Below are 23,775 nucleotides of genomic sequence, written 5' to 3' on the forward strand. Positions count from 1 at the left end.
CAATGGACATGCTTAACAGTATACCTGCTTTAGCATTAGCATTCTGAAATCAGACTCTTTTTCTCACAGCATATAGTCATGTGTTCATGTGCTGGCAACAGTGAATCAAGAGACTGACTCCCAGATCATAATTATAATCTTTTATTCTTCCAAGGCACAGCAGATGTGTTGGCAGGGCTAGAAGCTGTATCAGAATACATTCAGTGTGTGGATGAACACATCAGGTACACACAGAACTACACCCTGTCGCTCTCAGTGAGGGGTCAGTGACTGCTACATGCTCAGTAGGCCAAAATCAAAATAAAGATGCGGTTTACATTCTGTGCTGCTATTCAGAGCTCTACATCACAGGGACGGCTCAATTGTACTGTTGAAGTGAAGACGCTTACACACAGGCACACATAAAAATTCTCCATTTAACAGTTTAAATTGCCATTGTAAAAAAATTGTCATACAACTTCATGAAATACTGTTTCGGGAATAAAAATCTGGTTGCACCTAATATTGATGAGTTTCCTGTTATGAACCTTTTGAGCTGTGTAATTATTCCAGACAAAAACACACCTTTTTGAGAGGTTTTTAAATTTACAGACAACAAGAAAAGACTAAAACATGATAGATGTCTGTTTCAAATCGTTGATTTTGATTAATTTCTGAAAAGAAAATCCCAACAGTTCAACTGTTATAGAGATAGTGCAGAAACAAGACAATACAATTGGTTAAAAAATGCAAAGCAGGAGAAAGCGTTCTCTCTTCTTTTTGCTAAAAAATAAAACACAAACAATTCTCCACGGTCCCTAAAGAAAGGGTCTGTTTTGTTTTTTTAAAAACCTGGATCTTAAGCATCAAGTGCTAAAATAAAATCCTTTGGTATTGTTCACTGTAACAGAAATTAAAACAAGTCAAAACACATAAAAACAGCTGAACTAACTTTCACTTTACTGTCACTCATATTGCCACTGAGAAAACCTCATGTTTATCAACCTTGCTGCACTCGACAAAAAACCTTATGGACAATTATACATTTGTTTAAGAAACTTTCGCCAACAAGTTGTAAAACACTTTTGATCCAGAACAAGTTGTTGCGTACAGGCGCTACACTGGACAGCAGTGAGGACGTGTCACCTTAAAATCTACAGTTAAGAACAGAGTTATTACTAAAAGTAAACATGAAGAGCGGAGAGCCCATCTTCGGCTCACACAAGACTTCAGACTCTAGTGTCAAACTCACTGCGGAGTCCATAAAACAAATAATTAGTGTATATACAATAGACAAATAAGAAACTCTCCCTGAAAAAAACACAACATTGAGTGAAAATTAAATTTCTTCTAGGAGATAATATCTTAATGTCATAATCTGCTTTTATAAAATAGAAAAAAACTTTCATGCAAAAAATATATATACTTGGGATTTGGATAAACTCTCATAACACAACATACCATAAAAATATATATTAAAAAGTTACAGATAAAGGGAAGTGGAGAGCAAAGCGGAATTCACTCCTGTAAATGAAACCTGCTCGGTACCGAATCTAATGCACGCACCCACGATGACTGTGCACATTATGACTCATGAGGTGTGTGCTGTCGCTGTGTTTTCAGTGACCTGGTTTGTTTATTGGTACCAAGGAGTCTTGCGCACCCATCGGAGGGTGAATCCAGCGTCCGTACGGATCTTGATGGAGGCGGCTTCTGCTTCCCTGACGGTCTCCTTCACTGACTGCATCAGATTCTGGGCGTTGTGAACCAACATCTCTGTGGCCTGGTGGGGAAATGTTCGGTGAAGAAGTTGATAAATGAATGACAGAGATAAGGCTAAGTTACCGGTAGTGGAAGACGTATTCATATTCCAATTTTATATGAACTAAATACAAATAAACAAACTGAACAGTGAAATATCAACACATTCATGTAAAAATACTTCCTGTTTTGCTTCATAAATGTGTATTTTAACTTTAATCTTAAGCTTTTTTGAGACATATTGGATAATATAACCTCTTGATTTTCTTTTGCCTTGAGCTAATACAGTATTTAAATGAAACAATCTTTAGAGGTTTAGAGGAAAGAATTTCACAGGAGCCTTTCATTAAATAAAAGACAATGTGTAAGATGTCAAAAGGCAAAAAGAAAGTATATATGGTGTACAAAAGTTTAGAGCTTTGAGTAAATGTACTTAGTGACTTTTCACTACCAAAAGTTATTAAAGAAGATGCACTGACATATGAATCAGTATTTGCAGTATGTGATAATGACAGAGTAGGTATCGGCCATGACCCAACTGATCCACATTAAATGGAATATTTTCTTTATGAGTGTCATTATGGAGTTCGTTCATTATTTCAATCACTGTCAGTAACTGTAGGTCTCTTAATAAATACCAGATACTCTAAAGGTCAAAGCCGCTGTATCAACCGAGAAAAAGCTGGTTGAGAGCTTCACTAAAAAATATGTATAGTGGAGTCAGAAATACTATTGATCTCTTCTTACAATAACTTTAACCAAGAACAGAAATAAATAGACATATTCTAAGTTGTTATCGCAGTTATATATGATGTGATAGATTCTAGTGTAAATCCAGGTTTACCTGCTCGGACTCCTCTTCACTGATGTTTGTCCGTCCCAGCATGGTGGCTTTGACGGTGGAGAGGATCTTCAGCTGCGTGCTGATGGTCGGGATGCGCTCACACACCTGTGGAAGCCGAGAGATATGTAAAGCACCTTCTGGATGAGACACGCAGGATTGTTTATTGTCCGTTTTGTGTATTCTCACCTGCAGGAGGTTGGTCCTGATGCGTCTGTCGGTGCACTGCTTGGCCACCTCCTTAGCCAGTCTCGTCACCTCGTCCGATGCCTTGGCGATGTCCTTGGCGCACTGAATCAGTGCCCGCTTGTTCCCGCTCCCGCCGCGCACCAGCCGGGACATTTCTGCCATCAGCAGAGCCATGCGCTTGGCCGCCGCGATGATGTCGTTACCCTGTGGAGAAGCAGGAGGATGAGGAGGCAGTGAGAGCTGTGAGCAGGATAATGGATACGAGATGAGAATGCAAGAGGAGCATTTTGTGTGGGTCATGTTTCCACACATTTGTCTGATAAGAATCAAAATGTGGGATATTAGAGAGGAATGCTGCTGAATGAACTGGAAATACAAAAGCAAAACAGGCACAAAATTCAAATTCAGGCGTGTTAATGAGAAGGCTGCATGCAGTGTCAGTGCATGTGAGCACATATTCCTCAATCCTCATGGAGGAAGATAACTCTGAAATTTAGAAGCATTGTAGTTGGGAGGAAACTGTGATCTCCCCTTCATCACAGAGGTTAGTGCCCATGAGGTGACCTTCACAGAACCGGGGGTGATCAGTACACACCCTGAGGCTCCAGGAAGCAGGAGCAGGCCGTCATACTGGGCGAGCAGGCAGTCTAACAGCAAAGCTACGTCACCCAGAGGTCTTTTGGGAGTGTGTCATCCTTGGCTTCACAGGTTAGTCAGACAACGAGTGACTGACAACAGCGAGACGGAGCTTCTACTCCTCCTTTAAACCACTTTACCTAATCGTGAACATACGGGGAGGGACTTGTGAAGCAAGTAGCAGTTTATCCAACGTGGTGCAAACAAACAAACAAACAAACAAACTTGCCATTCCGACAACCCTTGACCTTTAAGTGCAACCTGAGCATTAGTGTCAGCATAACCGTGAGAGGCAACGACACAGCTGGTTTCCATGGTGACAGATGCAGAGCTTATCATTTGCACAGATGCTGTGACTGTCTGCTAGTGCTCCAGAGGGTGTTTGTTTGTCCTGCAGGGTGTTTTCTTGTGTGTTTGCATGCATGGATGTGTGAGTGTGTGTGTGCAGCTCCAAACACTATCTGACCGGCATCTGGTTGTGTGCATGTACGTGCGCAGACCTTGCTGGACCATTTGCGCGCCTCCTGGTGGAGAGCCTGGGCGGCTGCCAGCATGGGTTGATTGACAGGCTGGTTGGATGGCATCATCAGCAGCTCTGGCTCATAGTCATCCTCACCATCAGTAAACTCATCGTCATCATCTACCTCCCTCTCCTCTACCGCCTCCTCTTCCTCAGGCTGGGCGTGCGGGGGCAGAGGTGGAGGAGTAGGGCCGATTTTGGATGGAAAAAGTAGGAGAGGGAGGGAGGAGACGAGGGAGGGGAAAAAAGGAGGAATGCGGAGGAGAAGAAGGGGGAAGGAGAGAGAGAGCCAGGGACGGGAGGAGGGAAGGAAGCATTTAGTACAGTATGAGAGGCACTGGATGGAAGAACAGAAGGACAAAGGAGGAGTGGATGCGAGCGCTGTGAAGGAGCAAGGAGAGGGGAGGTGAAACTGAAAGCTCAGGCAGAGATGTTCGGTGCAGGGCAAAGAAAGAAAGAGGAAAGAGGAGCAGGCAGCAGGAGGACGATGTGCCTGAGTCTGAGGCTGTGCTTTGTAAAGCATTTGCACAGTCAAACATGGTCCAACTGTAACCAAAACCAGTGGGCGGCTTCCCTTTAGGAGTGTGATGGGGAACAATGTGCGTCGCTTATTATCAGAGATATCTTGTGCCTGGTTTCCAACGACACCTCTGATGCACGAATCATAAAACAGGTGAGGAGAAGCTTTCATGAGAGCTATAGAGGGGGAAAACGGTGACAAGCTTCTCAGAGAAAAGAGAGCAACCGGACATTATTCCTGGATAATCAGTGGTCATATCCATAAACAATATAGCTGTTCTTACACACAGCTCCTCCACACAGAAACACTTGGACACACACACACTGAACCTTTAAATATAATGTGCTTCTCCTCTCTACTTATTTCTCAAAATCTTTGAACAGACAGTTTCCTCTTGAAGTAGGAATAAAGCCACTCATCACATTTCAGGATCAACATGATTTCAGGAAATAAAACTTTTTCAGGTTTCAGGATATTCCCAGAATGTGAAGTATATATGACATGCACTGAACCCTTGGATAATCTCCTGACATTCTCCGGAGGGGCTGTGTGTGAGAACGCACACATCAGAGCCAAGTAAAAACTCCGGAGAATGTCCACATGAAATTGACTGTAGAGGAAAAGTAAAATCCTGGGATCATTCAAACTACATGTGCTATATTGACATAAGGATAACACAAAACCAGCCAGCGTATTCCACCCAGAACTGTATGAATCGGAACATCCGATTTTGAAATGATATACTTTTAATGTAAATATTGTGCAAACTGTTATATTCCCTGGAACATTTGTGTGAACCGACCTTGCTGGACCACTTGCGCGCCTCATCATGCAGCTGCCTGGCCGCAACCATCATGGGCTCACTGAGCACCTCCCCGACCTTCTGCTCAGGGAACTCCTCGTCCCTCTCTTCTGGGGGAGGGGGCCGCGGCGGGGGCACCTCGCCCTCTGGCAAGGGGGGCTTGGGTGGCGCCTGCTCATCACTGACCTGGAAAATATACACAAACACACACATTACTTACAAATCTTTATTGGAGAGCAAACAGGGCCATGGGAGATTGATCCAGAATAGTTTGAAAGATGCTGCATTTGATAAAAACTGCACAATAGACCTTGTGATGAAACATGTGACAACATGAAGTATTGCTTTACCCCAGTGTGCTGTGAAGCTGTGCTGAACACAAAGGAACAGGTTGAAAGCTATCACGTTATGCTCAACCTGCCTGAACTGATTTTTGAGTGTTGCATCGAAGACATACTTTGTTATTGGAAATGTAGCTTCAGAGTCTTTTGCCTCACAGACAGAAAAAATGGACTCTTAGGCTTTTATCAACAGCAGACTGGACTGTATCACTCTTCTGTTTGGTGCATTACATGTTCTGATGAAGACCAGACAGAGAGATTACATTACTCCTAATTCATTTTAAGATATTTTATTGGTTTTTAAATCACTGAAAAGGTTTGGTCGATATTATTATTTCCTGACATAACTATGACATACTGTATGTGCCTGGTAGCTCCCTTAGGTCCTCTGGCTTAAACCTCCTGACTGTTCCTGAGGTCAGACACATTTTTTCTTTTACCATTTCTTACTCTTTAAGTAACAATGATTTACTATTGCCTATCCTTATATTTATTTTCTATGTATTTTTAGCTCAAATGCTATATATTACTATAGATTGGGATTCTTTACTATTCTTTATGCTGCATTTAATGCATCATTATATTGCTATTAAATTTAAATGTTTTCAATCTGAACTTGATGCAAACACTAAAGACATAATAATAATTCCAACTGTTACTACTATTACTGTATATAAACACACTATTACATTTAAAGACTGGAAATTTGATTCGAGGTGTAAAACCTAAAAACTTATCTTCCACTTCAGGGCTGTGTGGGTGGGGTTTGATCAGATAAACGCAATGTGTGTGTGTGTGTGTGTGTGTGTGTGTGTGTGTGCTTACATGGAGCTGGTCCAGGTCAGGAGGAGGAGGAGGGAAATCCGGCTCCTGAGGTTGGAAAGCTTCTCTAACTTTTCCCACGGCAGCCAGGATCCTCAGACATGAGTCCAGGTATGCCTTCTGCAGAGCTGCATAAAGGAGAATGTACAGTGTGTATCTTTTTCACACAGTACAATATATTGACATGTGATTCGTGGCGTACTCCTGTACCTTTATCTTGAATGTTTCCAGCCACCGCCTTGGCGTCCATCACCATGGGTGAGATGGTGTGTGAGAGGATGTCTGACGCATGTTTCACTGTGTCTCTGAAGCGCGGATCTTCAGAGTTCTCCACTTCCCTCTTTGCCACCAACAGGACCCGGTTAGCTCGTCTTGCTATGCTTGTTGCCCCGGCAACAAGCATTTGGGGTTGAACATTTGCCATGGCAACTCGGCACTTGTCGATGTCTTTCTTTATAGCCTCCTCGGAAGCATCTAGGAGAGATTTGGTGTCGATAGCCTCATCCACCAGACCTGATGCCCCGTACACACGCACACACACACACACACGGATTAATCTCTATAAATCCCACCTCATATGTTAATGTAGATAAGGAGATCTATAAATTCAAAATGTGAGATAGTCAATAATTGTCAACAATTAAAGAAACAAAAAAAGCGTTGAGAAGCTTCTCACCAGTGAGTCTCTCCACGTTGTCAATCCACTGGTTCTTCATGGTGTCAAAGTGCTCGTACGCTGCTTTATTTCCAGGATTCTTCAACAGGATCCGAGCAGCGGAGGTCACCTGGATAATTGCAAACCACGTTTGTCAACCACGGCATGTGACGGACTAAAACAGCTTTGTGTTTCATCGGTGTCAATGCTACAGTATATCATGGGGACTAGAACAAACAGGAGCACCTGTGGCGTGAGCTCCCTGGCATGTTTCACAGCCGCGTGTATCCCCTCTACTGTCGTCTTATTGGCTGCTCCCACGGCAGCAGCCTTTTCGGCGGTCGCACCCAGCCGACCTGCGTGGGCCTCAAAGTTCCCTGCACGCTCGTCGAAAACCTGTCGCGAACACCAATGTTTATATTGTCAGATGTTGCACGTTCAAAATCTGGATTGTACATTATCAACAGAAATCAGGTTTATTGTAGTAACCTTGTTCACATAGTTCTCTGTTACTGACCTCCTCCCTGTTGGGGGCGTCAGGTGGAGCAGTCGCAGCCACAGCCAGCAGCTTGATAGGGGTGGTGGTGTCACTGAAAACATCCGACACCTCCTGGGTCATCACCTCCTGCATGTGCTGCCTCAGGTCCTGGTGGGAGCAGAGTGTGTCTTATCAGGCCACTAGGTGGAGCTCTGCACCAATACTTTTCAATTATAAGCACCATGCATGCATCTTACATGCAAACCTGAGATAGTTTTTTTTTACTGCAGCATTTGATGAGATGAAAATATTATATATGTGCTGCCATTTAAACTGATATTTAGAAATGTAGTGATCTTAAAATCACCTCTGTGGGTCTGGCTGCACAGCATAAGTTTCTAATGATAAACAAACTGATGTGTGTGTGTTTGTGAGCTACCTTGAGGCTGTCCTGCAGCTGTGCGGCTGTGGCTCGTGCATGAGGAGCCTCTGCCTCTCCCCTGGCTGCCATGTCTGCCAAAGATCCCATTAGGGCCTCTGTTCTGTCGCAGCGTCCAATCATGTCCTGTCGATACGGGCCTAACAAGCCTCCTGCCAACCTCCTCCCTTCTCCAACCATTCCTCTGATCGCTGCCTGACCTGGAGAAAGACACACAGCAGAATCAATCTTAAAAACTCAGATATAAAAATGACAGGTGCTTATTTGCAAATGGAGCATTTCTGGATTGCGGCACAGGAACGGGAATACAAGGGATGAGAAATGACTCATGACTTATTTTTTCTTGTTGTACATAAGTTGTCTCGTAAATTAGACATTGCGGTGTTATGTGTCACATGCTGATCTCATGAATTTCTAGTGTCTGTTTATATCTTCACAGAAAGTGTATTGCAGGCAGGTACCTGTGATCCACTGCAGCCTCTCACACTCTGCTCCCATAAGGAAGCATGGGAGGAAATAGGAAAAAGACGAATGACAAAACGGGGAAAGAGCAGCACGCTTAAAAACACACATTAGAAACAATGCAACGCTCCCTGAGTGACAGAGTAAGTCAGGTTAGTCAGCCGGTGATTAATGCACTAGGAAAGGAAGTGGCATCAGTCACCAGCTTGATTGTTTGTGTAGATCATTCAGAACTGTTTCCTTACTGACTCACAAAACGCCTCGCATCTTTCAAGACACCGTATCTGATGTCTAATCGCTGCCATAATCGCTCTCACACGCCCTTCATCGTAGGGCCGACAGAAGGCATGGAAGGTCAGAGAGTTTATTTTTAATACCAAACCACTACCTCATCCCTCCCCAGAGGCGGCATCCGACCGCACTCACCTACTCCTCTGTCGTCCACCCCGGGGTTGTTCACCCAGCGGAGGGCCTGCTCCATCTTGCCCTCCAAGGTGACGGCAGGCTTTGCAGGCCTCATGTTGGCCACGGCCCGGTTTGTTTTCGACTGAAGGGTCAGTAGCGCCGCACCGATCTGCTTTGCCAACGCACGGGCCTCTGGACTGTCACCTTTACCCCTGAGACAGCGACAGACAGAGATGGTTAAAAGAACAAATGAGAAGTCTAAACAGTACAATACAGCTTTTCAGCCTGAGATTCACCAATTCCCTGTTATAGACCCTCCTTAAATTAAAATACCATCATCGAAGGCTGATGCCACTTTTCCATCTGCTTTAGTCAGCATTAATTTTTATGTATTATGAGGTGGTTTTTAAAAGATTAGGGGAAGGGATATCTGGGTTCTCAGATGTGGGCTGAGTTTTGTTGAGCCCTGTTAAAAGGAGAATTTCTGTCATTGTGGACAGACATTAAAGTTTATCCATCTATCTATCTATCTATGGATCTATCTGTCCGTCTCGTAGAATTACTTTATTTTTCTTTAGAAGTTCAGATATATATTGTTGGGTGAGGATGTGGTCAACACCTAGGTTTCTTTCTGGTTTCCTTTTATGGCCAATATACAACAGTGGAAATGCAGAACATAAAATATGTCCCTGGTGGTGACTCATCTTGCTATGAGTCACTAAAACTGCAGAAAATGTATTCTCATACTGTCACAAACCCAAACTGAAACTTACTTTAGTGGCATGAACCTTGAGGAAAGTGCTATTTTCTCTTATGGTTTCGTAAATTTGAATCCTCAAACTGACCCACCACATTACCACCACAGCCCAATCTGTTCCGCACCATATTAACAACAGTTAAAGACCTTATGGTTGGACTGATGCCCAAGGTTGACAGGCAACAACATAATTTCCAGGAAGGTAAAATATGCCAGCTACTGGTGACATGAGGCTGCTGTTTGAGCCTGGAAAAAAAGAGGATCTAGGAGTTACTTCTAGTAATCACTAGACAATACAAGGCGTGCGTGTGTCGTAGGAGGGACGGCGTACTGTTTGCGGAGCTCCATGAGTTTGGCGGTGAGTCCGGCGATCTCACTGATGGAGCGCAGGATGTCGTCCCTCTCTTTGGGATCTTCGCACAGATCAGCGATGCGTTTGGCCTCAGCAAGCAGTGCTCTGATGTTCTCCTCCCCCTCTGGACCACCGTTAGGATCAGCCAGCCAGGCCTAAAGAATTCACACATATGAAGAAGTTCTCCTCTGATGAAATACGCGACATAAATCTGCACAAAAAAACGCAACAAGTGAGCCTCAACTATTTGAAAAGTTCACTGAATGTCGAATGTTATAAGCATTTAGCTGTTTTCTCTAATCCACACTTTCATGGAATTACCACCCCACTTGCTGGAAATGAACTAAAAGAGGCAGAAATAGGACAAATGCAGGGAGGAGATATGATTCACCTGGGGGAAGGTTAATATGGATTACTGGGTTGTTGTTTTGTCTGACCTGTGCTGCGTCCAGCCTCCTGGCGATGGCCTGCTTGGCATTGATGAGAGCCTCCAGTCTGCGGGCAGCTCCGTCCACTTTGCCAAATAACAAGTCTAAGCCCTGCGAGCACTGGCCAGCACGCTGCACACACCCCGGGGTCGGGCCCTGGCCTCTGCACACAAACAATTGACATGTGACTGATGACAAATTATAATATGTTAGCACCGACAGGTTAATTCAAATTCCCTCATACAAACCTGGCTCGTAGATCTGCGATCTGGTCGGTCATTTGTCCCAGAGCCTTGGTTGTTGCCAGAATATCTTTCCTCTCCCTTCCGGCACAAAGCTCTCCCACCTTACCAGCTTCATCCAGTATCACACGCAGGGCCACCTCACCGTGGCCACCTGCAGACAGCAATGCACCAAAGGAAGAGACTGTGGGTGTGACATCTGGAGAGTTAATTGAGTTTTTTAAGCGTGAGGGAAAAAAATCCCACAGTTACCTGGCTGTCCATGAGGGTCTTTGAGCCAACTTTTAGCTTGTGCCATCTTAGACTCAATCAAAGCAAGAGATCTCTTCAAAGCCTCCATATCCTGAGGTAGAGAGAAAACACAGTATCGTGTGAGTGGGCATTAAATCAAAAGGTACCATGTCACATTATGGTGCACGGTGTCTATAAACTAATAGATTGTTGAAAAGGTTCATGACTATTCTAATGATAATATGCTGAAATAAACTGTAGGAGCCTTAATAAAAGAACATGCTGATATTATTGTATATTTTTCTTACTGTCAACAAATCCCATCAGAGGAACCAGTGTGATTTTTTTTGTCTCTAGTAGTTTTCCAACTGCTTTATCCTGCCTGTAGCTCTCAGCCCTGATTCCATTCAGTCTTACTGAGGTTATACATCTTTAAAAATGGAGTCACTGTGAGTCACACACATGAGCTGTAGGTTTTCTCTGGAGATGGGATTGATTCAACATAAACTAGAAGGGTGCAAAGGTCAAACAGTCCCCTTATTAAACCACATTAATATCCACTAGGTCCAGATTTTGAAATCAAATTGCACATACTTATATCAGTCTCCTAAACATACCTTTTAAATGAAGATCCATGAATTATTCTCTGAAAAGTCAACAAAAATGTTGAATAATGCCCTATGAAAAAAAAGTTCTGGATCTGAACCATTTTGCCGTAATCCGTCCAAAAGTTTTTGTGTAATCCAAACGGACAAACAAAACGTCCTTGGCAGAGGTAATTACAGACCTGGTGTTCAGCTTCCATCTAAAAGATAAGGCAGGTTTTGGGTACACAAGTAATACCTGTTGGTTTTGATCTTTTGGTTGACAGGAATATAATTATTACCATTTTATTGATTAATAAAAAACATTTATAGCTTCAAACTTGTGGGTATTTGACAATTTAAATGTTCATAAGGGGTATTAGTTGGCTATTGATAAATGATTACTGTGCTAAAAAGCATTGCTGCTAAATGTATGACTTAATTATGACTTAAATTGAACCAAAGTCTACTTTCATTATCATTCATTTATATTAATCTCAAAAGCTGCATTAAATTATTTATTCACGAGGCATAAAGTCATTAATAACTCAAGTATATGTGTTGTATTGTAAAGTGAGACCTGTATAGATGGACCGTCATTTAGAAATATATTATTATTGATAATCAAGTGGAAAATTAGAAACATCTCACATCCAGAATGCCACAAACAAATTTCATATTTTTATACTAGATGGAGAAAAAAAGGCTTTTTTCCAGCTCAGAGGAGAAAGATCCAGTGGAAGTGGAACCGTTCAATACAACCCATCTATTATGGATGTGTCTGAACAGCAAGCAGTTTATTTCTATAATTCATGACCTGAGCAGAGGACAGCGAGTGGTTTCACGCCACACACACACACACACACATACACACACCCACACACACACACACTAGATGCTCATGACAGCTCATACAAAAGAGTATGCAGTATTGTCAACCGCAAGACCACACGCACACACACACTCACGTGCACACACACACACTGACACAGAGATCAGTGTCTCACGTAGAAGAACATGCAGGGTTACAGGTTAGACTAGTAAATCAGATCTTAACTATACCGGTAAAACATACCATTGTCTGTAAAATATGTGCCCAGAATAACTCCATGGGATTACATTCTGTTTAAAACCTTGTCTCATTTTGCTATCAAGGAATGTATCACACCGTAAACATGAGCAGCACGGGAAGCAAAATGCCGTCACTGAAACTAAAATCCATTTGTTAATAACTGTCATCTCATGCCATTTGACTCAAATGGACATCAAGAGACAAACATATGCACATGTAGTAATACAGTGATGAAGCACGCGTACTGTACATCATCACACAAGCTAACAGTGAGTGGACTAAAACACAACACATACTTACTGTTTGATACCAGCATGACAGATATATACATACATACAGTATATATGTCAGCATCGGGACGTACAGTATTTCCCTTTCTGGATCTCACACACAGATATATAAATAAATACACACTCGCATGCTGGAAACTGCAGAGGGGGAGAGAAACAGGCTTACCTTCTACAGGGAGGAAAAGAATGGAGGAGAAAGGTAAAGAAAGAAAAGGAAAAAGAAAAACCAGGAGTTATACTACCGAGCAAAAAGAAAAGTGGATGTGTGGATTGTGAGGCTATATATGTGTGTGTGTGTGTGTGTGTGTGTGTGTGTGTGTGTGTGTGTGTGTGTGTGTGTGAACAGGCACTACAAAGCAAAAGTGACTGACTTTGATTCAGGTATGTGGAGATTGATGCTTTTGAAGTTGGGGTTTAGGGAAATTGAACAGTCCCCAAATGCAGCACAGGTCATACCTTGTTGGCCCATGCATCTTCATCCCATGTGGTGAGCTGTAAGACTCTTATAATCTCGTTGATTTCAGAGCTCATCTTTTCAAAGGTGAACTTTCTGTTCCTCTCCGCCTCCTCCACGCCAGCACCCCGACTGGTCTTTGTTGCAACAAAGATCTTAATAGCTGAGCAGAGAAACATGAGTTTTTATGATTACAGCCGCAGAGGAGTATAGATTTGTAACCACATTTATAGAACTGTAATTAAAGCCAGTATTTAATTGAAAATCTCCTACTTGCCCTAGTACAATCAAAAAAGACCTTGTGGCAAGAACCCCCGAAAAAACAATGACTGCACCAGGTTTTACTAGAACATTCAACACATAGAATTGACTTGGGGCTGTATAAGCCTGTATTTTAGGCCACTTGGGAGCAGCATATTTGACAAATTTCTTAAATATCTTTAAAAAGTTGTGCCATTTCCCAACCCAACAGTTACAAAAGAACATTAAAGTTCATTTTGCGTCATGCCCTTTTGTTGTTTGATGAATGTGAGGTCCAATATTCAGCCTCTTTTAGCTCTGTTTTTGGTCTCCACCAGCACCTGATGGAATTAAGTGATAAAACTGACATGAGAGCCACAAGAGTGAACCAAAACATTAAAGTTGTGTTCCCTTAAACCAAAAAATGGAAAAGCTCTGCACAGTTAGTAGCAGTTATCATGGGATCCACTGTTAATATAACAAAGCTGATTATAGCCAATTTAATTTGCAAAATGGCTCGTGCAGAGCCAAACTATGGGTCCAAACGTTTTTGACATTACATCCACACTGAACCTTGATGTTTGAACACACACATGCGCAGCTGGCACAGACGCTATAACAGAAGCTATAACAGAAGCTATAACAGTGTGTCTGTGCTCTGGTGCAGATACAGTATGAGTAGAGCTGCCAGTGGTGGATGTGTGTGTGTGTGTGTGTAGTCAGTTTGACATCCCCACTAACTAATGACTGTAATTATGAGCGTTGCTATAACAACTGTTGGATGCTCAGTGACCTGCATTGTCATAGGCGCATGCACGCACACACACACACACCCACTCACATACACACCTGATATGAGAACAGGCAGCAGCTCTTTGACAGTGCTCATGGAGTTGACCAGCATCTGTCTGTGTTCTTGGTGCGTCAGCTCCTGCTGCCTCTCCTCAATCATCTTCGACATTTTGGTCATCCCTGAGGAAAGAGAGAGAGAAACTAGTGAAATGTGTATTGTCCTTTGAGAGTTAGAGGTTATCACTGTCAATCCAAACAGCAGGTAGAACAGTAATGAGTTTGGCGACAGCATCACAGCTTTAACTTGAACAATCAGAGGTGTCCCTCTGTGTTTTCACCAACTGAGTAGTAGTACATTTTAAAAAACATTTTGAAAAGGGGCGTTTCCTATACGACTCTAATTCTAAACTGCAGAAATCTACACATGGACTTTTCCTCATGGACTTGCAGATTTAAAGCAACATCTTTCATTCTTTCTTTCTATATCTATTAGTTTCTCTTGCTGACCTGGACCCAGGTTCTTGGTGTAAGTGATGAGGTCCTCCATGGTCTCCACCACCTCAGCTACAGTCAGATACTCCAGGATTCCTTTACATACTCTGATGATCTTACGCACCTACAACACAACAGAGGCATCACAGCCAGAAGAGATCATGAATATCAATGTAAAACAAAGGCTGATAATGAAGTGATAGTGGTGATTTGAGACAAACTGCTTTATCAAACAGCAAAATTCAGTTTGCGCATGAGCTTTTTTTAGACAGTGTTGAAATGACCCTGTAATTTGTGTGGTGTGTGTATACAGTCTTGTGATCCATGTCTTGTGACTGCAGAAGTTGCTCTTTTAAAAAAATGAGGCTAGTGATAAGGCATGAGCATCATCACGTGCACAATGTGATTTCACTTACACTCTCTCCCACACACACCCACCCACACACACACACACACACACACACACACACGCACGCACACACACAACCTTGCAAGCTAGTATGTGCAATATCCTCACATACAAACATATAATACAAGCAGAACCACATACACACACACACACAGAGTCAGAAGGAGGTCATTTGATCTCAGTGATTAGATCTGGCTGCATCCGAGACTCCATAACTGACTTACTTGAAGCCGAGTTCCTCTTCCTTCAGTGCAGCTATATAAAGCTATATTTCCCTGAAACATACCACACCTCTGGAGTAAAAGTGACTCTGAGGGGACACACATGGAACCTAAAGAGACAGACACACACAGACACACACACACCTCTGCCTCATCGAAGGTAAGCAGCAGGTCAGACGTTCCTGACAGTATCCCTCTGGACCCATCGATCAGGTAATCTCGTGCGGGAACAGAGTATGGATCTGCCTTTAGCATCTGCGCTGCCTGGACGAGCTTTGAACTTGAATTCTCCACCCTGAAAAAAAACACAAAACACAGCAGGTTTAAGACGAGCGGTCGGAATGAAACCCAGCGTGTACATTTACCAACAGTGGGAATGTATCACCCAAATAAATCACATAGATCAGAACTGTCAGAGCTGTCAGAGGTTAGATTTACAGTGACATACATGAGAGAAGTGGATTGATTTAGCAGCTTTTTACAGTCTGCACATATAAGAAGGTAACTAGGGGTGATCTGGGATTTATAATATAGTTTATTTGTACTAATATGATAATTAGGGACAATGTCTAAATTTTCCAAACAAAACGAGACTGATGAAATTTTCTGTCTCGAATCGTCTGTCCCTTAGATCAGTGATCAGGTTATAGCCTGAAGAAGTTGATGAATTTCAAGGCCCCTTGAATAAAGTCAAGTCCCTCCTGTTTTTGACCCCCGTTGGTCAGGGTATCGATGGCTGCTGGTTCATCTATATTTAGACAGGTTCACATTCCCACATGCCCCCTCCTAAGCCGTGTGAGTCAGATTTATGGTGTAGTGTCCTGGGAGTGAGCAGTGAGAGAGTAGTGTGTGGATCTGACTGAGGTCTGGAACAAAAAAAAAAGGGAAAGTGTCGAAGGAAATCAGGGAGAAAAACAATCTGGAAACAGATAATATAACTGTAAAAGCACTGATGTATACAAAATTACAATACACATACAGGCAAGCAAATACAGCCTGATGTCTAAGTCTCAGTATTGCGGATTGGTCGCTCTCAGCCAGCACTCAGAGTTCCTGTCAGCTCTCTGGATGCAAGCTGGAAAACAACAAACAGCCACACGGTTCGGATGCTGCAGCCGGACAGTCACCCGCACTCAGCTTCAGAAGTGGCTCTTTGTCTCAGCTGGGAGCGCAGCCACGTTTCCGACCATTAAGTCTCCCGGAATCCGTTTTTCAACAAGTTCTCTGTCTGCTGAGATAAATCGGATCATTTCCAGAGTTTTGTCACTGGGTGTTTGTGTGAGTAAAAGAGAGAGAGGGAGAGGAGGACAGAGGGAGCAGTGCTTCTTCTGCTAAAACCAGCTTCACACACTTACTTAATGAACGCAGGGGGCATGTCTCTCTTCATCACCTGGTCTTCGGTGGTTTGAACCGTTTCCTTCCCCACCTGCGACACACACAAGAACCAAGCATTTGTTTTATTATCATTAGCTGCAGCGAGACAGGAAATAGTATTGGAGTGAGCGCTATTAATAGTCTGTATGGGTGAACGGGTACAGATCAATTCGCACCTATTTCAACCATGCATGAATGTCATATTTGTCAGGCTTGGAGGGGAAGCAGCTCAGGCTGTGGTAAGCTCGGCTCTATGTTGTCATACATGAGGGCAGGTCAGAGGAAAGACATTTGTTCTAATCTAAATCGACCCGTACGTCGCCACGAACAGGCAGCGTTTAGTGATGACACCGCCTCATCATCAGTACAGAGTCAATAATGCTGAAAATGTTTGCTGATAATTCTCCAAAATAAATCAAGCAAAATCTAAATTTGGGACCTGGTGAAGGAAAATTATGCGTTTTCTTTTTACTGCACTGATTGAACTTGATGGTCAGATTTGAGAAAACTGATTTTTCCATTAGAGTGTCTTGATTTTTTCCCCAAAAACCTTTCACCTCAATGTTTTTCAAAGTAATATATTTGATTCCCTAAATTTAAATTGCCCTAATTTTTATTTAAATAGATTAATGATCAAATGACTACATTGCCTGATAAAAAAAATGATTCAACTATTCTATAGGCTCGGATTCATGCAACTTACACTCGTGCTTCACAAATATGTAAACAGTCATTAAGTTTTCCAACTTCTGGGAAATATTTTAAATACATATACATTTTGTCAAAGCAAAATATGACACTGGTTTAAAAGGATGTAGGCCTTGGTGGAGGTGTGTGCTCGACTAAGAGCCATTCTTGCTCTGCTGCCAAGATTATGTTTACTTTCTATTGAGATGATGATGATGCATTTGTATGAACCCCTGAGACTTTATTAGCTGCACACTCAATTATTAAATAATCTATATCTTATCTAATGTCAGGGCTCATGGGAGCACAGTAAGAAACATGCATAATGCCAAAAAACTCTGTCCTGAAGACTACACATTTTATAAAATGCACACACACATACACACACACACACACACACACACACACACACACACACACACACACACACACACACACACATACACACACACACTCACACCCTCCCTCACAAAACATATCCTACACCACATACACACACATTTGAGCGCACACACACACTTGAGATGCAATTACAGTGAAATGATGACATCAGTCTCTTGCTGCTGCGTCGTTTAAAGTCAGTTAATAGACTTCCTGGCTCCAGAGACTCGGGCAGCCGCCATCACACAACACACAGTTTCACCAACACACTGAGATCCAACCGGTCTGATCTCCACGTCAGATTTCACTTCAGATTTCACCCACCATTTTGAAATTACAGACAGTAATGCTGCCTCATGTCATACACTAAAACACAGCAAGGAAATCGATTTCAGAAGATTTTATGCTGCTCTGATTTTTATTACAGGAATTAATGTCATTGTTAGGGAAAAATAAAGAAATAGGGTCTTATCTGCGTTTGTGTCGCTAACTCATCACAAAATAACAGTTTACAACTGGATGAATAAAGTTCAACCGTTTAGCTTGAACCAAACCCCAGAGTGCAACAAGTCAAACTCCACTGATAGCTAAAAAAGACATAAGAAGATACAGAGAATGGATTATCACACCCTGATAAGATGTGCTGAATGATCTTTCAACCCTTTCTAAATTAAGAGCATAGTTTACATCCATGCTTCAGTCAATCACATTATCTTTATAAAAGGGGTAAAATGGTAGTAATACATCTGTAAATCTTAAATTTGTCACTGGGAAACCTTATAATTAATGTTCACAAACACTCAGGACATGATCCAAACATCTGATAGCCTCTGTGTCTTGAGGAAGTTCCTGCTTTAAAAGAACAGGTAGATTCACAGCTGTGAAATGTGAGGAATGCAGCTCTATGGGTACAGAACAGGTTGATGAAGCTCCATCAGAGTCACATCAGGTCATTGATCACACAGTTTCCTGTAAGCAGGAACACTTGGAATTGATTATTCGATACATAATTGATGTGAAGGTAAGTGGTTTGCTGGACAAGCTGACGTTGTGCGATGTGTGTGTGTGTGTGTGGCTGAACAGCCTGAGAGGTGTGACTGCTCCAGCAGGAGACCGACAGCTGTCAGTCAAAGCTGACAGAAAATAATTAGTCAGGTCTAATTTCAGATCCACATCAGCTATAGTCCGATCAAAGAATGATGACAAAAGTGCAGCCTGCAAATAAGGATTAATGATTAGAATCTCAATATGTGCCGTTCAAAGTTAGCTGGGGACCTCTGTATGTCTCCTGTCACCTTTGTCTGATATCAAATCAAGACAGAAAAACCAATCACAACAACATTTAAAATGTGTTTGATAAGTCCTAGAGACTTAAATCTCACAACTGTGTTTGCCAGCAGTGAAAAAAATATGCATTCACAATTGAAAAAGCTTGTAAATCTGCACATATGTGAAACTGTACTCAAAGCCATGTTTAGTATCATGGAGCAGGATAACTAGTTTCACACACATTTGAAAAATAATGTCCCAATAAGGTCAAATATTTTTGTCCATACCCCTGGCAAGTGTAAATCAGACGTTCACACACTGTTTTAGCTCAGTTTTTGTCTCCACCAACTATGTTTTGCTTTCCTGCAAAATTCTGCACCATGGTTACCAGCTAACTTTGTGAATTGCTGTGTGGTACAGAGCAGCTTTATAATATGATAAATCAAAGCCTTAGTCTTCTGATGCTGCTGCTGGAAATAGCACTGACAGGTTTGGATGAACATAACAAATTGAAACCAAAACAATGAGCTGAAAGGCACTGAAACTCTTTGAGGAGCTGATGAGAAATGCAGGGATAATTTTTTTATGGGCTGAATCGGTTTTCAAGACACATATAATGAACGTTAAAAATGACTTTTTGTAAAAACTACAACTCTGCTTCTTGGTATGGAGCACTTTGATTTGCTACAGGAAACAGTAATGACATATTACACATGGGAATAAAAGTCTGACAGCAAAATCAGAATCAAACACAAAAATCTGATACTTGCCATCAATACCTCGACAGTTAGACATTATTTTCTAATCTTCATCGTTAGTCATTCACAATAAATGTAATTTACAGTTTATATTAAAATATGAGTTAGGAGTTGATTTAGGGGAGACAGATTATGTGTGGACTCATCCTGAATCTGAAACAACCCAGAGATGGCTCATATATTTGTGGTGGAGCAGGACAGTTGAGGACAGTTGGTGTGTGTGTTTATAAGGGGGTGGATGTGGGGGGGTGAACTATGCGGCTTGGCAGAGTCTAGACCGAAGACGGCAGAGACACTTTCCCTTCCCACACAGGGTGACGTTGTCCGGCTGCAAGAGGTTGTTTCACCTCTTCTCCACAACTCTCCTCTTCCTCCCCTCATTCTGCATCACACTGTTTTGACAGTTTTAGTCAAGAGTCTCTCGCTCCTCTCCTCCTCTTTCTGCTGTTCCTTCAGGCCGCAGTCACTTCACTCAACGGTAAATCTATTTATTCCTTCCTCCCCCTCCTCCACCCAGACATACTCAGGGTCTGTGTTGACTCCTTCAGGAGCATGCAACTCCTCAAACACCACAGAGGCGTCTCTCTGTGCTTCTGTCATCAGCCCCAACAAGATCACACATTTTAATACACCAACCAGCATCTTGGAGATCTGTCAGTGGATCAGCGACAACCCCACACACTCACCTCTGACAGATTGAGACTGACACCATCACCATCTTGTGTGTGTGTGTCTCAGTGACCTAGATTTCTAAGTACTCCCCACAGTGAGCCCACCCTGGACAGGGTTAACAGTGTAATTGTATCAGTGTGCAGTGGGACTCTTGTGGTGATGGTGGCACGTTGCTGTGTACTGACTTATGTTTTCGCTTAAACTGCGCAGGTGTAGAACTGAATCTGCTTTCTAAAATAAAGCACATCTTCTCTCAAGTGTGTGTATTTCAGTGTTCGGTGTCCTTTACATCCAATTAAGTTTGTCTACCCAGCAACCAGCTACTGCTGATTGTACACGCTCTGTTAATAAGAACCTTTTGTGCGCTCCTTCAACACCTTCTTTTCTCTCCTTCAACACCTTCTTTTCTCTCCTTCAACACCTTCTTTTCACCCACTTGTTAACTCTCACTCCTCTATCAGTGAATGACACAACTATCCATCACCCCCTCTTCGGCTGCACGTTCAGCTGGTGTCATCGCTGTGGAGAAGTGAGCCCAAGACCACAAAAGGAAAAGAGCCGAGGCCAGAGGAGAACATTTTAACTTGTTTTTCTCCTGCCTGTCAGAAATGGGAGTCCTTCCATATCTGACACCGCAGAGTCAATGTGTTTTAGCCCTGCAGCCTCAAATCTGCATCAGACCAGGCAACATGCCCAAGGCCACCATTAGCCTCCTTCTGCTCGCTGTCTGGATGGATCAGCTGGATGGATCCACAATGACAAGCAGAGAAAGGGGGAGATGGAGAGGTGTGCCCTTAGTAATGGAATATCAAGGACAGTGTCGTTAGATGGTATTACGTTAAAGTTTTAAAAAAAAATTCCATCAATGCATGTCACAGAGTTTGAGTTGAAACTGAATGGGCCTTTTCATTATCAGTTAATGAGATCATTTACCATAATGATATTGTGTGTCACACAGGGAGGCAGCAGCGTGTCAGAGCTGTTCAAAACTTTGACATGACAACATTTTGGAACTAAATGCACAGAATTCTAGCAAAGATGTATGAAGGTAAAACCACAAAAAACAATGCTAAAGACATGAACAAGGCTTAAGTTTGTTAAAAATATGATTGGCCCCTATGTGTTAATTGTGGCCCCTTTATGGCCCCTGATTAAAAAAAAAAAATCCTAGATCAGCCCCTGCAAATGTCCAATAGTAAACCAGACATGATCACACACTGCTCCTCCCTGACTCATCATAATCACATCAGTTTGAGACAAAGCAACAAGGAACCAGCTTCTTTTGCTAATTCAAGCGTCAGTAAAAGTTTTTCCTCCTGTCAGCTGCGTCAGTGAGGCCCTGTCACACATGCATCATTTTTACACTGAACTCAGCTCAGCGTTAATGATGTGGCCTGTATTGATTTTTCCAGTCAGTGCATGCAGAGGAGACATCAGTGTCTGAGTGCAGCTTTCAAAATGACCATTTAGAGTCACGATGACAGAGGAGGTAAAGCAGAGGGGGGGGGGGGGGGGGGGGGGGGGGGGAACCGGGCGGAAGGTGTAGGAGGATGAAGAGGACAAGTGGGAGTCTGATGAATGTTCACAGACTAGTCTATAGTCTCTGTGGAGGTTATTACAGTGAATGGATGGAGGCAGTCTATTAAATTCATTGTTCTACAAACTGCAAATTCTGCAATAATCTATGTAAGTTCAGTAAAGCTGCAGAAACATATGTGTGTGTGTGTGAGAGAGAGAGAGAGACACTCAGTTAATTCAGTCACCGCTCGTTTCTTCCGCCCCACAAACTTCATTGAACTCAGCAGCCATCTGATTATCATTCCGTTTTTGACATGTTATGTTGCACACGACAACACACACACACACACACACACACACACACACACACACACACACACACACACTCACAGTCTCCATGACTTCAGAAGACATGACATTGACTTACATTATTTTCCTGGACACTTTGCCTAAACCTGACCCTAACCTGAATATTGTAAACCTAAACCTAACCTAACCTTAAAACAAGCTTTCAACTTAAAATGTAATGATTATGGGGACTGGTGTTTTTTCCAAATGATGTGAGTGATTTAGGTCCCTAGAACATAATAAATACCTGCAACACACACACACACACACACACACAGATGACACTGCAGGAGCTCATGAAACACACATGATCGTCAGCTGGGTCTATGACACTTTTATCTCATTTTAATGGCGAGCAGAGATCAAGCTGAAGGTGCCATTAATGGGAATGGAAGCCACTCAGATGGGAATGACCTGCTGTGTGTGCAGGACAGTTTGATGAGCTGCTCCTCACATGATTTGTCACACTGATGGAGGAAGGAGTATTCATGTCACACCAGCCCCTGGACTGTTGGGGAACTTTGGGTGACTGATGCGGGTGCAGAGGAGCAGTGACGCCCTGCTGTGGTTCAAACTCACCCGGACAAGGTTGCTGACTGCCGCCTGCACCGCGGCCACCGGCACCGTGAGATCCGGGATGGCTTTCCCGTCCACCTCCCCCTCCTCGTGCATGATGACCAGGTGGGAGATCTGCTGGGCCACCGGCTCCAGGATACTCTCGATGGTCTTGGTGTGGAACACCGGCATCGTGAACGACTTTGCACCGCAGCTCCGACACACGAAAGGCGGCTGGTCGCTCCAGCACCGGGGATCTCCTTCTCCTCTCCGGTCCTCTCCTCACCGACACCCGCAGGAGCACAAATCCCGAGTCGCGTGTCCAAGCAGCCCCTGAGAGGACAGCTCCTCCTCCCGGTGTGCAGCCCTCTCTTCTTCCGCTGAGCACCTCGGTCCAGGCTGGACTCAGACGGTCGGTGTCCTCCGGTGGGAGCTACACAAAATCGTGACAGGAGAAATCGCCGCCCTCCACCCAATCACAGCGAAGCAATACAGCTGCCAGGCGGGTTGGTGCTGGTGCGCACTGACGCTTCCCCTGCGCACACGCATCACGCGCACACACACACACACACACACACACACACACACACACACACACACACACACACACACGCACACACATGCAAATGAGAGCTCTTCCCAAATTACGTCATGCATACGAGTGGCCCAAAAAAGGAAAGTGTTGGGGAAAGTTCAAGGGAAATAAGGGATATGGGAGGAAAGGTCCAGCATCTACAACTGAGGAGACATGTGTGAACCTGCTCCTGCAGCCTGGTAAAGGTCATCTCCATATGTGTAG

At 43.2% G+C, this 23,775-nt stretch overlaps 1 protein-coding gene across 6 annotated transcripts; it reads right to left on the reverse strand.

Annotated features, from left to right (window-relative positions):
- Positions 1 to 125: 125 nt before the first annotated feature.
- LOC109646859 (vinculin-like) lies at positions 126 to 23,452 on the reverse strand. 6 transcript variants are annotated; one of them, XM_069538459.1, is made up of 24 exons: positions 23,001 to 23,452; positions 16,770 to 16,840; positions 15,559 to 15,709; positions 14,800 to 14,908; positions 14,350 to 14,472; positions 13,263 to 13,423; positions 10,882 to 10,972; positions 10,636 to 10,783; positions 10,397 to 10,550; positions 9,939 to 10,114; positions 9,755 to 9,853; positions 8,872 to 9,062; positions 8,445 to 8,471; positions 7,984 to 8,183; positions 7,584 to 7,712; positions 7,313 to 7,462; positions 7,088 to 7,196; positions 6,622 to 6,924; positions 6,415 to 6,539; positions 5,249 to 5,434; positions 3,907 to 4,083; positions 2,771 to 2,974; positions 2,585 to 2,689; positions 126 to 1,762 (listed from the first exon to the last, which is right to left on the reverse strand). In XM_069538459.1, exons 1-24 carry the CDS (start codon positions 23,166 to 23,168, stop codon positions 1,616 to 1,618), a joined length of 3,504 nt encoding a protein of 1,167 aa, XP_069394560.1. In that variant the 5' UTR covers positions 23,169 to 23,452; the 3' UTR covers positions 126 to 1,615. The 6 variants fall into 6 exon arrangements, with proteins under 6 accessions (XP_069394560.1, XP_069394562.1, XP_069394561.1 ...); XM_069538461.1 differs by lacking the exon at positions 9,755 to 9,853; XM_069538460.1 differs by lacking the exon at positions 8,445 to 8,471.
- Positions 23,453 to 23,775: the final 323 nt, after the last annotated feature.

The sequence above is a fragment of the Paralichthys olivaceus genome, chromosome 14 (genome assembly GCF_024713975.1).
Source record: "Paralichthys olivaceus isolate ysfri-2021 chromosome 14, ASM2471397v2, whole genome shotgun sequence".
NCBI lineage: Eukaryota > Metazoa > Chordata > Actinopteri > Pleuronectiformes > Paralichthyidae > Paralichthys > Paralichthys olivaceus.